Source organism: Lepidochelys olivacea, assembly GCF_965140295.1.
Source record: "Lepidochelys olivacea isolate rLepOli2 genome assembly, chromosome: 11".
Lineage (NCBI taxonomy): Eukaryota > Metazoa > Chordata > Testudines > Cheloniidae > Lepidochelys > Lepidochelys olivacea.
In genome coordinates, this window is record NC_140421.1 from 51,968,645 (window position 1) to 51,985,432 (window position 16,788).

Below are 16,788 nucleotides of genomic sequence, written 5' to 3' on the forward strand. Positions count from 1 at the left end.
TCCTCACAGCAGCATGTTGGGATTCCCTCTGAGACCTTTTGCACTTGGCATATCCAGAACATCTCATCTAGTTGTGGAAGAACACCTTATCCAGTTCTCACGAATCCAAAAATTTTGTTCAAACCTGGACTCGTCCCAGAGGTTTCTTTATATAATGTCATAAAGCTACACCTGAGATGATCAGGCTCAGGTGTAGGGGGTTAGGTTAAGGTGCACCACATCTCCAACATACATAATCATGAATCAGCTTATATATGCACTCAAACTTAATACTATAGGTTAAAATGTTGCATCGCACACTTTATGATTGGCCTACTAATTTTTGTAACCAATCCCTCTACAGATCATGAACTGTCCATGAGCTGTAAGCAACGCTCTGGCTGCAAGCTTATCACACATTACTCTTCTCACTACTTCTTAATCCACTAACTGAATGTTATTTACAAGGCGAATTGTGAGTTTATGCTTTGTCCACTGTTAACCTCAGCTTTGTTACTTCTTTTCCTTACTTCTTCTAGCACTGTTCATGCCAGGCCTACACAGTATCATTAGGGAAGAAAGACTATGTACTTAAACAGTGAAAATTGTAACTTTGGACTAGTGTGCCTCATACTGAACAAAGATTCAGCATACAGGCATATCACATTTTGTATCAATAAGCAATTACTTTGGCAGATGTTTTTGTCAAGTGACATGCGCAAAAAAAGAATAAAGTATATTTCTGGTGGAAATCTGTCAAACATTATAGTGATGAAGTATAAATGAGTAAATAATACTATAGGACCTAAAACTGCAAACACTTATGCATGTGGTTAACTTTACACATACGAGTAATCTCACTGATTTCTAGATATTCTTCAGTGGGGTACTCAGATGCATTAAGTTAAACATTTGTCCATAAGTGTTTGTAGGATTGGGACCAGAGTCACTTGTTATATGAAAATCCTTAGTTTTAACTGCCACACTGACCTTTTAATATATTTAAACTGTATTTTCTTTATCTGAAAACTTTTTACAATACCTGTTCTGAGTAACAAAACTACGTGTAAATCATGAATTGAAAAGTTAAATTATTATTTTAAGTTTTGATAAACTTCTATATAAATGACATTAGTCTTTTGTAATAAATTGATCTTTCAAGGAGGCAGTTTATCAGCTGGTAATACATTTGTGTATGTTTCTGGTTCATCAGCTCAGTGTATGACTTCTTCTAAAAAAAGGGCTACATATCCTTATAAGTTTTGAAAATACATAGTCCTTATGGATTTGAGGTATAAAATTCACATCTTTCTGTTATTAGTGAAATTCATTACTTCTTACTGAGAACTGGTATAAATTCCTTTGACATCTTTATTTGCAAAGAAAGACAACTTTTTATTAATGATTCTTTATTATAATACGTATTTCTAAAATGCTTAATCTTTTTGCATCTAGATTCCATTGTATTAATGTAGCAGCACATCAGTTCCCTGAGGGATGATGAACAAAGCACCAGCCTACTCACTACTTAAAATCACTTACTTGAAAGGAAGCAAAATCTTAGTGATTTAGCTCTCAGAGCACACATCTCCACAGTTGTGATTAATAATTTTGTGGCATTATCAGGAATCATTCAAAGATATTGAGGAATTGCCTTCAATTACCAGACTAAAAAATGGCAACAGTTACTCATCCTTCTGGTTAAAGGATGTCTGGAGGCAAAGGAAAATCATAACACTGGGAACAAGGAAAGTAACTTACCACTGGTCCAGGCTTCCCAGGCATACCATGCGAACCCCGTCCACCCTAGACATAAAGATAGACAAGCCACAGTACATTTATAGGAATTCTTATTAAACTCTGTCCTTGAATATTAGTGATTGTAAAAGGAGCCAATTTACAACTGTCTTTAAATTATACTGGTCCATAAATCCATCACAGAATGGACACAGAAGAGTTTTAGAGTGAAATCACAGCCTGTTGAAGTCAATGGGACTTTTGCTAGTGATTTTAATGGGGCCAGGAGTTCATGTTTGTTATTGTGAAGAGTAGTACACACTAGACCAGTGATTCTCAACCCGCGGGACACTTACAGCCCAATGAGCACACAGCTGCAGCCCATGTGACATCCTCAGGGCCATAGAGGTAGTATATATAGTGTGTGGATGCAGCCCACATAACACACTGAGAGCTGTATATGTGGCCCAAAATGGTAAACAGATTGAGAACCACTGCACTAGACTCATAAATGCCAGGAGTAGAGATGTGAAAAAAAACCTGAAACAAAATATAAAACTACATTTCTTTTGCATTTCTTTTCAGAGATGGTCCCATATCATGAAGTACTTAAGAAAGTTCACTTTTTTGTTTTTAGTGAGACCATTTTTTCTATTTTGAACTAAAAGAAGGTTACTTTTGAAATTTTCATTTTAAGGGGCTTTTTTTTCGCTGAAAATCAATTTGCATCAGAAACTTATACAATTTCAAATTTTGCAAGTTTTTGTGAAAATTGATTTTTCACAGAAATTTTATAAACCAAAAATGTAATTTCTGGATCACAAAACTGATGAAAAACGTTGTGAACATATTTAACAATTTTGTACAGTTCTTCTCAGTGTCACCCCATGCATCCAGTTTATTCTTGGCACCTATGTTAATAAAATATAGCAATTAATGTCTGTAACTTAAAGATACTGTTGCTTTTTTAAATGTAAATTATGGCTCTGATCTGCAAATCTGTACTCAGTTCTTGCAGTAGTCTTGGACTATAAAGGGATTACCTGTGGAGGGGGGGGCCGTAAATGTGAGCATGAGAGTGAGTAAATTACTCACTCATTAGTAAATTTTTGCAAGCTCAAAACTTGAAAGAAGAAACGTGACTGTAATTTAGATAAAACAAGTAAAGCACAGCAGTAGGGCTAACGGACAGCAGCAAAACCTCAAATCCACTTACAGGAGCGCCTTGTGGTCCAATTCGCCCTCTTTCTCCTGACATTCCTCTAGGACCCTATGGAAAGAGAACAGAAAAACGCTTTAATTTAATACTTATTGTATGAGAATAATAAGAAGTGGAATGCAGGAGTTCACTGTTACTGTTTTTTTCAGAATAACCGTAGTATAGACATTTCTTCAGTTTTCTTTTAAACGTCTCTGATTTTTCCTTTTTCTTTCAATAAAAACTTTTCATTGCACTCCTACTCCAGAACTTATAGAGTAATGAAGTCTGACCTGACAAGCCTTCCTCATAAGAGGTATTCCACTGGGTTCAGTCTTGCTCCCACTGATGAAATTTGTTGCCAAACATTTCAAAGACAGCATGATTATAAGAATACAAGAATGACTAAGAACTACTCATGTGACTAAGTGTTACAGGATTAGACCACTGTTTTTTCTGCTAGTAATTACCCTGGTCTATGGTGCCCATAAAATTGAAGCAAATCTATGTCCTCGGTCAGCCTTACAAGTTTTGCCCAAGGGAACTGAATTGCTCTGTAATTTCTCTTTTCCATTTGTAGCTTTATTTCAAATTCAGCCACACAAAGACTAAATTCTCTACATATTAAATTCTCTCACTGAGGGTCAATACTCAATCCCATTTACTACGGCTGATTCACTAATTGAGATCCATTTCAGAGATATTACATTCCGCACCACACAGGATAACACATCAAAACCAGATGCCTTTATGTCCACTAATGCTTATAGTTTTACAGATGCCCTAAATACCAGCTAAGTAAAAGCATTCTGAGATTGCCAGAGAGAAGAGACTCCTCACCCCACATGTTTATTCTACACACAAACTCAAAAATCATCTGTCTGTAGTTTTCTTTGCTAATATTTTTCTAACTGAAATAATTTCAGTTATTGACTCAAAGTGACCTACTTTGAGATTTTCATTATATTAAAATATTTTCGTATAAAGAATCAGGATGGGCCTAAAGGGTATATAGGGGTTAATCACAATGGGGAAAAGATCATACCAAAACCTAATTCAGATTTGAATTAATTTTCTGATTTACTGCAGTTACTGGCAATGTACTTACATGGCCTCAGTTCTGGGGAACAATGGAACACAATGGGCCAGGTTCTCTGTTGGTATAAAACTAGCATAGCTCCACTGACTACAATGGAGTTGCACCCATTTACACCAGCACAGAATTTAGCTCTGAAAGACATGGTTTTCAACAAAACTTAACTCCTAAATGCATTACAGGCTTCTTATGACAAAAAATAAGGGATCGGTGTTTGCAGTCTCATAGCTACACGTTAAGCAGAACAGAAAATCCAATTGCAAACATTGCAAATAACACTCACTAGAGGGCCTGTTGGACCCATTGGGCCAGTTGGTCCGGCTTCACCCTAAAAATGCAAATGAAAGCACACACAAAAAGTTAGAGGAAAATGAAACTCCATCTCTTATCACCACCACTTAAGTTTAATTTAGCTATACTAGGGACAAATTTGCATAGCAATGTGTGGGAAGTTACATAAATCAGTCCCATTGCTGATGGGAAGAGCCATGTGTCTGAGTTCCCACTGAAGCAGAATAAGCTCATCTCTACGAGATATGCTGAATAATGCACAAGTTTCCAAATACAGCAAGAGAATAGTACCTTCCACTCCTCCCCCAGATATATTCATGCCTGACCCACCAATCTGCTACAATGATGATGATTTATTATTGAGCACTGTCAGTGTGCCTGACTGCCAGAGAACCAGACTGTGGTCAGCTCTTTCATTGGCAGGATGGGTTGGGTGGGGAAATGTAAGAAGACAAAGACTGACCACAACAGCAGTGTGGATGAGCAAGAACTGTTAACATCCTACTCCCTAGAGCAGGGAGAGCAATCTAATCTACAGGATACATGGCTAAAATGCCAACCGACACTTGTGCCCTATATACCCGGGTGTGCTTCTACTGTTGCTACTAATGGCAGAATTGAATGGTGGGAAATTTTAGAAAAATGTTTTGGTCTAGACAAGACAGATGCCACTAAGCTGTGGGGAGAGGTAGATATGCTAGAGGGTAGGGATAGGGTCCAGAGTGACCTAGACAAATTGGAGTATTGGGCCAAAAGAAATCTGATGAGGTTCAACAAGGACAAGTGCAGAGTCCTGTACTTAGGACGGAAGAATCCCATGCATCGCTACAAGCTTGGAACCAACTGGCTAAGCAGCAGTTCTGCAGAAAAGGACCTGGGGATTACAGTGGATGAGAAGCTGGATATGAGTCAGCAGTGTGCCCTTGTTGCCAAGAAGGCTAACAGCATATTGGGCTGCATTAGTAGGAGCATTGCCAGCAGATCGAGGGAAGTGATTATTCCTCTCTATTTGGCACTGGTGAGGCCACATCTGGAGTACTGTGTCCAGTTTTGGGCCCCTCACTACAGAAAGGATGTGGACAAATTGGAGAGCGTCCAGCGGAGGGCAACGAAATGATCAGGGGGCTGGGGCACATGACTTATGAGGAGAGGCTGAAGGAACTGGGCTTGTTTAGTCTGCAGAAGAGAAGAGTGAGGGGGGATTTGATAGCAGCCTTCAACTACCTGAAGGGGGGTTCCAAAGAGGATGGAACTCAGCTGTTCTCACTGGTGGTAGATGACAGAACAAGGAGCAATGGTCTCAAATTGCTGTGGGGAAGATCTAGGTTGGATATGAGGAAACACTATTTCACTAGGAGGGTGGTGAAGCACTGGAATGGGTTACCTAGGAAGGTGATGGAATCACCATTCTTAGAGGTTTTAAAGGCCCGGCTTGACAAAGCAAAGGCTGGGATGATTTAATTGGTGTTGGTCCTGCTTTGAGCAGGGGTTGGACAGATGACCTCCTAAGGTCTCTTCCAACCCTAATCTTCTATGATTCTAAGACAAACCAACCTGCAGTGCTTTGATTTAATAAGTGATGATTTGTAAAAAGGCCCAACATGTTCAATTTTTTTAAATTGTTTTTTATTCTGGAAGTAACCAAAATTAGTTTTTCTATATCCACTTAATCTAAAGGTAACAGTTCCAAACCATCTGCAGTTTCTGCCTTCTGCAGGATAAAATAGTTTCAACACCATTTACTAGGCCAGCATGAATATGGCAGGGAAAAAAACCAATAAAGGAGACTGGTACCCTTTTTAAAAGTGGCTTTAACACAACTTGTCGCAATCCATGCTAGCCGGCTAAACAGTGTTAAAACTACTTTAAACTAAATCCATTTACAGCTAACCTGCAAAGGGGAAGAAGCAAGTTTGGGCCTGTTTTGCACATAAAGAATACCAGAAAAGTTTCCTTTCAGTTTGGTTATTTTACACTATAGATCGCTTGAAAGGATTCGATTTTTATCGGTTAATGTCGGTAAATTAGAGAGATACTACATACAATAATGTCAGTAAATGTCGATTGACACTGAAACGGAAGAAAAAATATTTTTATTGATAGTAATCGACATCTTCAGATAGGCAAAGTAAGAAAATGTTGCTTGAGAACTTATTAGAGTTTGATTTAAGGATATTTTCTTTGTAAATTTTGACATGTGATGTTGACAATTTGTGTTTTAATGGTTCTAAAGCTTCAACCTTTTGAATCTCAATGTCTACTGTCATAAAATAATTATTGTCTGACACCCCAATAACTTCCCTCAACTGTGAGAATTTAAATAGATCAACATTTAAAAAGTTTAAAACCCATAATTTTGTGCAATTGTGAACATTTAAATTGCCACAAATTGAAGAAAATGCTTAAAAATAAAGATTGATATTATCTGTTGAAATTATTAAAAAAATCAAATTCTGCCATGCCTAATTATAGATGTAGGGCCTGTCCACACGCCCAAAATAGTGTAAGGCAAATGTACAAAGCATCTGTGCACCACAGGAAGTATCTCCATGCCAGTTCCACATGAGCCACTGAGCAGTTCAAACGTGGCCTGGGATCTAGCTAGAAGAGGATTAATGGGATCTAGTTTAACATGGATCCACTGATCCCAACACTTGCCAATGACACAAATAATCTACAGCCATTATGCTAACGCACAGACTACAGACCCAAGATGGGGGTGAGGATTTCATCTCCCCAATCCACTGGCACTCCTACATAAGGCCCAAATTCTTCAGCTTTAGGCAAGTAAAGTGGATTGCACAGATAGGGAAATTCCATTCAGTTCTGCTCAGGAACAATGAAATTCTGATCCAAGTAGCAGCCCCAAAAACAGACCAATCACACCTATGGAGCTATTTAATAAGTAAAATAAATAATCAGAGAAGTTGGTGACTGGCAGAGGAAGCAAAGTTTTTTTTTCGTTTTAAAGATCTATTATCTTCAGCTGTTTTTAGCATTATAGAAAGCATGATTAATCAGTGTTCTTCCACAGGTTTTATTCTCTGGGCTTTAGGATCCTTTTGGATGAAAGACACTAAAATATATAAACATGAATCATTAGGACACTCCAAGAGCTAAACACTACAACTCCTTTGAAACCCAAAACCAAATTTCATAATGAAGATATTACCTTGGATCCAGTTGCTCCGACCTCACCTTTAGGACCGTCAAGTCCTTTGTGTCCCTGTGAGGAGAAATATATAAGTATAAAGAGATACAGCCAAACAATAATTTATCATATTTATCATTGAAATAATCTTTTATTTAAATATTTTTTATCAGGGTGGATCTGAGCTGGGGAGAAAAAGAAAGAATACAAAGAAGAAAAGAGATGGGGAAAATGTTTTAAAATACTTTTCAAATGAAACAGCTGTTTGTGTGAGATACATTTCCTTGGGTTTGTTCCCTCTGAGAACAAGAATCTTGCAAATATATATAAAGAACCTAAAAACAATGAAGAGAAAACTCTGAGCCACAGTAACCCTATTTATTCTCCCTGTAATCCTATTTATTGCTCCCTGAAGAGGAAACCTGGTCCCAAATCTTGGTAATTAATAACTGTTCTGTTTCATAAACATGTCCAACCTTAGAGTTCCCCTTCCTAGTGCCAGACCTGCCAACATGATGGGAGAACAGTTAGCCAAAGGTCAGGTTTGTCCTCGCTTGAGTTTAATACAGTATTTGCTTACTTTATTTCTTCCCAGTTGCCTGAGACATTTGAAACTAGAATGGAAAAAACACTAGAGATCAACCTGCACTTAAAGGAAGATGGACTAGGTTTTCTGGTAGGACTTTTCCATCTCTAACTCTCAGGATTTTGCCATTACTAAATAGGTCAAATAGTCTACTAGCATCCAATAGGCTGACTGCAAAAACTCCAACGGTTGTAAAGATTATCTGTAAGACAGACAGGTTAATGCTTACCCTGTGGCCCTTTAGACCTGGAAGTCCTGGAGCACCAGGAAAGCCTCGAGATCCCTAAAATAGAAAAACACGAACACAGATAAAGTGACCTACAGCTGTACAGTCGATACTCTCCTTACACATCTGAATAGATACACTTACTGTTAGTGCAGCTAAGACAGGTATGGGAACTAGGAACAAAGTACTAGGTACATCCACTTCACTGATACATATCTAATACACCTTCACCTTGGGGATACAGCATTGCAAGACACACAGCATGTAACAATGAGGCCATGTGAGATGAATGTCCCTTTTATGGTCACCATAATGTCAAACTAAAGTTTATAGGTCTCCTAGTAAATAAGGTTTCCCATTGACTTTACTGGGCCTTGGATCAAGCCTTAAATCCATAACAGAAGTAAGAGAGTAATAATCAACATCAGAGCTAGTTTTTTAACATAAGGAGAAGGGAACCTAACAAGTTAAGTGGGATCAGAAGACAGCAATAATTTAAATTAAAATAAAATCAATTGCCAAATTTTAATCTCTCTCACACTGTGATATGTTGAATCACAAAACACCACTAAAGCAGCCTAATAAGCAAACTGTTTCTGAAACTATCTTAGCAACTATTCAAAAGTGACCTGGGGTTCTTTTACCTGTACAGGAAAATGGGGCAAAACACACAGATTTTTTTTTTTTAAATAAAAGACCTAAACAATTCCTAGTAAAACAGGTAGCTAGGCCTGTGACAGTATATTGTGTTACTGTGTTGCCATATTGTTCACATATGTTTGAAACTTGGAGTACCTTCTGCTCTTGGGCCTCAGTTGAGCAAATTACTTATGCATGTGCCCAACTGATTATTCAATCGCACTATGCACATGCTGAAAGTTAGGCACATGCTTTTAAGTACCTTGCTGAATCAGGCCTTGAACATTGTGCCAGCGCTGTTATCATTTCAAAGATTACATTTTCTACTTCTACAGGACAAAGGGGCTCAGTTTCCCCCAAAATGCAAATAGGCAATGAAAGGTGTCATTGCAGTCTCTAAGGCTGGACACCAGGCCTCTCATCCATAGATCGCTATGCTGCAATGAAGCCTCAGAATGTGTATGGAGAAAGAGCATTTAACAAGGGAAACTGAGGCGCAGAAAAAACAAAGGGGTAAAATCCCTATACTCCTTGCTCTGATTGAGTGTAAAATTGAATTGTCAACATTAGAGAAATGGGATCTCCATAACACAAAGCAGTTGGGATCAGATGACGAAGGGAAGCATTTTTGGATGCCTGTGACTTCCCCATCATAAATAAAATGACACTTTCATTTCCTCTTCATTGACTGGAATCGCTGTTGAACTGCTAACTATACTGTGGATGACAAACTGCTAAAATGAACTATTTAATACAAAGAGCAGCATTTTCTTTAGTATTGTCATATTATGTCATAGAGTTTGAAATGTCATGTACCAACATATACCACATCCAATCTAAAAAAACCAATAACCCCAGTTCCTCTCTATGTCTGAGTTGCACTCCAACTCAGTAGACAGCACTGGCAGCAAAGAGCTGACCACAGATCCCTGATCCCCAGCTACTCTCCCCCAGTGGAAGTTAGAGCAGCAGGGGATCTATTCTAACTTTTGCTGTTGGCATAAGCTCTATAGCAGACCTTTCACCAGACAGGGATCAGGCTCATTGATCCCCTGCTACACAATACCCTACCACCCGCCCCAATCTCAACATGCCACCAGCAGGCACACCACATTCACTTAAACTGGAGATCGGAAGGGCATCTTGCCAACTTTACTTCAGCCAAAGATTCCTCCTAAAAAGTAGAATTCTCCAGAGGGAATCTCAGGCTGGTTTAAGGTCCCTTTGTGAGCTTAGGGAACCAGAGAAACCAGCCCAATGAATGCCATATGTCAGACATGAAACATACCGCAAACTCATCATTTTAAAATAATCTTTCCCCATCATTTATTTTATTAAGTATCTGATTTAATAACTAGTTGCTTTTTTTTTTGAAAAGACAAAATACGTGAACAGTAAATAACATAGAAAAGGAGAAAAATTTTAAAGTATATCAAATCTGGTTAGAGAAATCCATAAAAATGAGCAGCAGTGATAATTAAGGACCAAATTCTGGTACCCTTTACTTGCACTGAGAGTACCTGACTGTTGTAGGAGTACTGAAGTCGCCCTTACCCTACGCCTTGAGTTTTATTTACACCAGTGCAAAGTGGTGATCATTCTGATCTGGTACCACTTTATCCCACATTGGTGTAAATAACAACACAAGATGCTGGGAAATGGTGAATCACGCTCGATGGATTGTATTCATCAGTGGTGTGAATTCATTGCTGTCAAAAATGAATTTCACCATTTTGCAGCAGGTGAAAATGTTATTGGCTGCATGGGATGATATTCTGCATCCATAACATCATTCTAGCACAAGCATCCTGGCACAGTTGTTATACATTTATACTTTTTACATTTAGTTTTAGAGTTCTCTAAGATGGTGACCATAGATAAGAACATACGTCTATAAGAAGGTATACTGACCCCAATCTTAGATCTGGTCTCCTTTGAAGTCTTTTAGAGGCATTGTGGGACTGTAAAAGAATCCTCAGGGATAACCCAAGACAACCATTGCTAAAATGTAACATTGTATTAGTTCATTAAAGAAAACTGACTACAAGTGTATTGAAATAGTAACTGTAACTACTTTGCACCACTTTACTAAAAACAACAAATATATTTATTATTGCCACAAACAGTATGTCTACTAAACTATAAGTTATCATGGTCTTACTGGAGATCCTGGGAATCCAATCTCGCCAGGTTGTCCTGATCTTCCGATCTCACCCTAAAAAACAAAAAAAGTGAAGATAAAAGAAAGTCAAAAATAAGTTACCTTATTATCTCTCTGTCCAAACTTCATGTCCTCATTCAACAAATCACCTCCATCAGTTTTCTCTCCAGTAACATAAACTAACTACACTCATGTCCTATAATATGTATTTAATTGTGCTGACTACAGTAATAAACTTGATTGCTACATTTATTAATGTAACAAAATTCTTATGAAAACTCTGGAGTATTGGGTTTAAAGTGGGTCTCAAGTGTACTTCAGTGTCACTAGATGGCGCTGCAGAATACTTTGTTCTGGCTTAGTAAAAATTTAACCTTTTGTAATGATAATTTAACTTTGTTCATGATCTAAAAATTTTCTGTGGTAATATTAACCTCCAGTGGTTTGGGCTTTAGCTTGATATCTTTCCTTGTCTCTGTGCAGAATTCTGAATAATTAAGCATAATTCAATGAAAGCATTTTCTGTGCAATTTGAAGGTGAAAGAAATCTGACTCGAATTGAGTAAGTGAACTTTAAAGAGGATTATTTACAGTTAGCCATAGCCACCAACCAATCCTTTATTTGCACGAATTAGTTATAAAGCATCCAGGGCTCTAGACTTAAAGAAGCTAAAAGGATTTAGGAAAAGGAAAATTCTAGACACAGGTGGTACGACATTCATTACAGATTATAAAGGAAACTAATGGACCTCTTTGGAGTCTGGAAATAGGAGCAACATGGGCTCTATTGGCTTCAGTGGATTAAGAGCTGATCCTTTCCTAAAATTCCTATTGTTTGAATTATTTGTACTGTATAATTGCCACTAAGGGAGTTCATTATGTCTTCACAAAATATATTTCCATAACTTTAACTGACTTTTACTTTTAAATCTTTACAACTTGTTAAAATTCAATTTAAGGTGCAACAGTCCTGCTTTTACAAACAGAGGATACATGTGCGCTACCAGAAAACCCTTCACCTAGTCGTATGAGGTTACAAATTGGTGGCAGAGGAATCATAGACGATAAGGGTTGGAAGAGACCTCAGGAGGTCATCTAGTCCAACCCCCTGTTCAAAGCAGGGATATGTTACTGTAACACATCACAGTTATAACTAACTCATTCCTTCATTTACAGATGTGGTTAAATTTTGAGGAACAAATCAAATGGTTTAAAAATAACAACACATGTCATAGATCCAGATCAATATTATTGTGGTTCTTTTTTCTCCCTAACTGACCATAGTGCTCCAAACAAGGCATCTCAAGCTGAGGGCTAGCAGGGCAAGAAACATTAGGAAGATGCTCCATTTAGCCCTGTGGGGGAGTAAGTACCTTGCATAGCTCACCACTGGCCCCACAAGGTAAAAAAGGGAAACTGTTGACAAGACAGAAGTCTTGTCGTCTTTGCAGGAAGTTAGTAGCTATGACACTGGAGGTGAATAGTGAAGTTACAGTGAAAAGGAAATGGATAGAAATCATCAGAACACACACCTGCACTGGCCAGCAACTGTATATGAGAAGTATACATGTTTTATTAAAAGTAAAACAAAGTACTAAACAAAAAAAATCATACATCTTCACCAGGTTTGCCTGGAGGTCCTTCAGGGCCCCGAGCACCAACTGGACCCTAGTAATTAAATACATCATACATTAATCAATCAACAGTCCCCCAGAAAATAAATATATTTCATTCTAAAAGGTCATTTTATAAAGACAACATACAGTAGTGAAGAGGATTTTTATTTTCAGCACCATCATAATTCTTATCCCTTCTCAACCATTCTATTCCATAATGCCCTAGGAAAGCGACACTAGGCTTTGAATAAAATGTGGGATGAATTCTATGAGGGCAAAAGTGTATTTTTGTTATACCAGAGTCTTAGTCAGGATCATGAACAGGGGCCTTTCAGAGACCTTACACACTGCAGTCAAGTGAAACTAATAGCAATATCCACTCTCTTGGCAGGCAGCGAGGGCTAGCGATTACAGCAGAGCTCTTGGAGTCTGAGCTGTAGTCCTGATTCTGCCCATGACTTGTTGTGTGACCTTGGGACCATCATTCTAATCTTTCTTTTTTAAAATCACCCCACCAGCCATGCAGGGATACTAATGTTTATTCACCTTCAAGTATTTTGAGATCAGTGGATGAAAAGCGCTAATCATGAGAATCATAGGGATATAAGGGACCGCAAGGGTCGTCTAGTCCACCCTGCCAGGATGTAGGATTTGTTGTGCCTAAGCCAGGGGTGGGCAACCTGCGGCCCATCAGGGTAAGCTGATTGTAGGCCACAAGACTTTTTGCTGACACTGACCATCTGCAGGCACAGCCCCCCACAGCTCCCAGTGGCCGCAGTTCGCTGCTCGCAGCCAATGGGAGCTGTGGGAAGCAGCAGTCAGCATGTCTCTGCAACCCGCTGCTTCCCGCAGCTCCCACTGGCCAGGAACGGTGAACCGCAGCCACTGGGAGCTGCGGGGGGCCGTGCTTGCAGATGGTCAACATCAGCAAAATGTCTCATGGCCCACAATCAGATTACCCTGATGGGCCACATGTGGCTATGCTGTAATTTGAACCCATTGCCTCTCGTTCTGCCCTCTGTGGCAAGAGACAATTTTTCTCCATCTTTTTTATGGCATCCTTTCAAGTATTTGAAGACCACTATCATGTGCCCCCCAATCTCCTCTTCCATCCAAGACTGATGGCTATCCAGCCTCTTTTTGAAAACCTCCACTGAAGGAACTTCCATGACTTCCTGAGGTAGTCTGTTTCATTGTCCTCCTGTTCTTACAGTTCGGAAGTTTTTCCTGAAATTTAATCTAAATCTGCTATGCTGTAATTTGAACCCATTGCCTCTCGTCCTGCCCTCTGTGGCAAGAGACAATTTTTCTCCATCTTTTTTATGGCATCCTTTCAAGTATTTGAAGACCACTATCATGTGCCCCCCAATCTCCTCTTTTCCAAACTAAACATGCCCAGTTCCTTCAGCCTTTGCTCACATGGCTTGTGTTCCATCCCTTTGATCATCTTTGTCACTCACCTCTGGATCCTTTCTAGTTTCTCTACATCCTTTCTATACAAGTGGTGACCAAAACTGGACACAGTACTCCAGATGAGACCTAACCAATGCCAAACAGAGCAGTACTATCACCCCCTGTGACTTGCATGCTGTGCCCCTGTTAATACATTTGCTTTTTTTGCAACAGCATTACATTGTTGATTCCTGTTGAGGTTGTGATCCACCACAACTCCCACGTCCTTCTGAGCACTGCTGCTGACAAGCCAGTTTTCCCCCAATCTGTATTTGTGCATTTGGTTTTTCCTCCCTGTGGGTAGCACCTTACATCTGTCTTTGTTGAATTTCATATTGTTATCTATAGACCAGTTCTCCAATGTATCATATCCCTTTGAATTTTAGCTCTATCCTCCAAAGTGTTTGCAACCCTAGCTTTGTGTCATCTGCAAATCTGATCAGCATGTTCTCTAGTCCTACATCCAGGTCTTTAATAAAGACATTAAATAACACTGGACTCAGAACAGATCCCTGTGGAGCCCCACTTGAGATGTCCCTCCACTCTGAGATTGGTTAATAAAAGTTGACACCCTTTCAAGTTCAAGTGTGGACCATCACTGCCATTCAAAGCAATTAAAACTCAGTGAACCAGTGGAAAAATATCATTACCAGTCCTGACTGCAGCCCTTCTCACATGGTCACTTTGGTGCATGCAGCAAGAGAGGAGCCTATGGTATGGTGAGAATTTAGAATAGTCTCTACTGTTACAGTCTGCAATATTACACTGGGAAGATGCACATATATTTGACCTTACCATTGGTCCTGGATCCCCAGATTCACCTGGCGGGCCTGTGGGACCAATACCACCCTAAAATTGACCCAAAAAAGGATAAATACAGAGTAGATTAGAACCAAAGGTAGTGGTCTGGAAAACTGTTACAAATAGTAAAAACTATACAGGCACAAATTAGCAACCTAGATCGGAATAATGACTGTTCTTGAGACAGTTCGGATCCAGATTTGAACTCATGTCATGACAATGGAATAAATGAATACCCTGGATCCTAATACCCCTGAAACTTCAGAAGAGTCCTGAGCCACATGCACATTTTGCAGCTCAGCATATCTTTACCCCATCTGAAGCCCACTCAGTGCTGATACTGAAGCCAGAGAAAGTTAATAGCCACCATTTTCTGTTATTTAAGAGTGCCATAATTAAAACATGTGTTGAGTAAAAAGACCTCTTATGGACCTGATAGCAAATTGGTCTCTCTGGATTAACATGACTGTCTTCTGAAACCTGATAAACCATCACTGGACTTATGATGGCACCAAGATTCCTGACTTTCGGTGCAGAAGGTAACTCTGAAGAATGCAGTATTTACTTTAAACAGATTTCTCCTTTGTACATCAAATATCAGGATAAACACTTCACCGAAGTAGAACAGTAACAGAGAGCCACAAACCAGTGGGACTACTGGAGGAGTAAGGTACTATTCAAAATTCACAGGGGTGGCAGAATTTGGCCAGTAAATTTGAAACAAAGCCGTTTCATTGATAACTGGAATCAATTTTAAAACCAGGAAGTAAATTCTGACTTGAGCATAAACTGCACATGCATCTAAGATCATGAATATCAAGATACTTGTGGTTTGTAAGACTGAAAAATGACCATGAAATAAAAGAGATTATGTTGTTATTCTTTAAATACAAGACCAGTAATACTTTTTAGGATGGAATTTCTGTGTGTGCACTACATCTTTATGGCTTTAAATCAGGAAAGCACTTAACTGCATGCTTAAGTACATCCCTAACTAGTAAAGGACTTACACCTTTGATGAGGGATACTTTCGAGAAACAGGGCCTACATGAAAACTTTAGATACCATGCACTCTGCCTGTTCTTATTCCTTTTGTGTACATATATGTTAAATACCATGGAACAAATCACTTACTTGTTGTCCTTGTAGACCCTGAGGACCTCTTGGACCCACTGGACCCTATTAAAAACACAAGGGCTTGTTAAACAGTCTTAAAATAAATGAAATCAAATCATCTCACCATGTAAACCAAGCAGAAGGGCATGTCTGATGGTGACCTTCAAGCTAATACTTCTATGGTCAAAGCCTCTGGAAGCACAATCAGCTGATACTCAGTAGACACTGGGCTGTTAGGTGCAGAAGGGAGTCAAAAGGGGAAGGGAAGAAGAGGAAGGGAGTTGAAGAAGAATCAGAAAATTGGGAGGCATGTAATTCAGAAGGGGCTGAAAACCTTGGATTGCTTTCTCTCTGTAGAGTCACTAAATGTGAGAGGAGAGAAACTCTCTTCTTAGTTATGCCACAAGCTTGGAATGTGTGGTGAGGCCTTAGGTCCTGTGAGGCTTTGAGGCCTGCATCACTCTACAACAAAAATGTAACAATCAAAAATAAACTTGTCAAGTACAATGTAGCCAAATGTCATGTTTAATTAATTCCAAGCCCAAACTCAAATCTCTGCCTCATTATTCAAATGAGTAGAACTGCAGGACCAGTGCTGTACTGTGCCTATCCTGCTACACTAAATGTATGGGAGAGGGCCTCAGTAGTGTTTTGAATCTGTGAAATCTTAACAACTATTTTTAAAGGGCCGAGTTTCACAATACATTTTTTCAGAATTTCATGAAATTTTCCTCCCTTA

At 39.0% G+C, this 16,788-nt stretch overlaps 1 protein-coding gene across 1 annotated transcript in view; it reads right to left on the reverse strand.

The window, feature by feature from the left end:
- Positions 1–16,788, reverse strand: part of COL5A2 (collagen type V alpha 2 chain) — a 165,291-nt gene that overhangs the window by 52,871 nt on the left and 95,632 nt on the right. The window contains exons 9-17 of the mRNA XM_084643728.1: positions 16,068–16,112; positions 14,928–14,981; positions 12,679–12,732; positions 11,065–11,118; positions 8,268–8,321; positions 7,474–7,527; positions 4,294–4,338; positions 2,933–2,986; positions 1,741–1,785 (exon numbers count right to left, since the gene is read on the reverse strand). Of these exons, the coding sequence (XP_084499854.1) occupies positions 1,741–1,785; positions 2,933–2,986; positions 4,294–4,338; positions 7,474–7,527; positions 8,268–8,321; positions 11,065–11,118; positions 12,679–12,732; positions 14,928–14,981; positions 16,068–16,112 (459 nt within the window). The remainder of the gene's footprint in view (positions 1–1,740; positions 1,786–2,932; positions 2,987–4,293; positions 4,339–7,473; positions 7,528–8,267; positions 8,322–11,064; positions 11,119–12,678; positions 12,733–14,927; positions 14,982–16,067; positions 16,113–16,788) is intronic.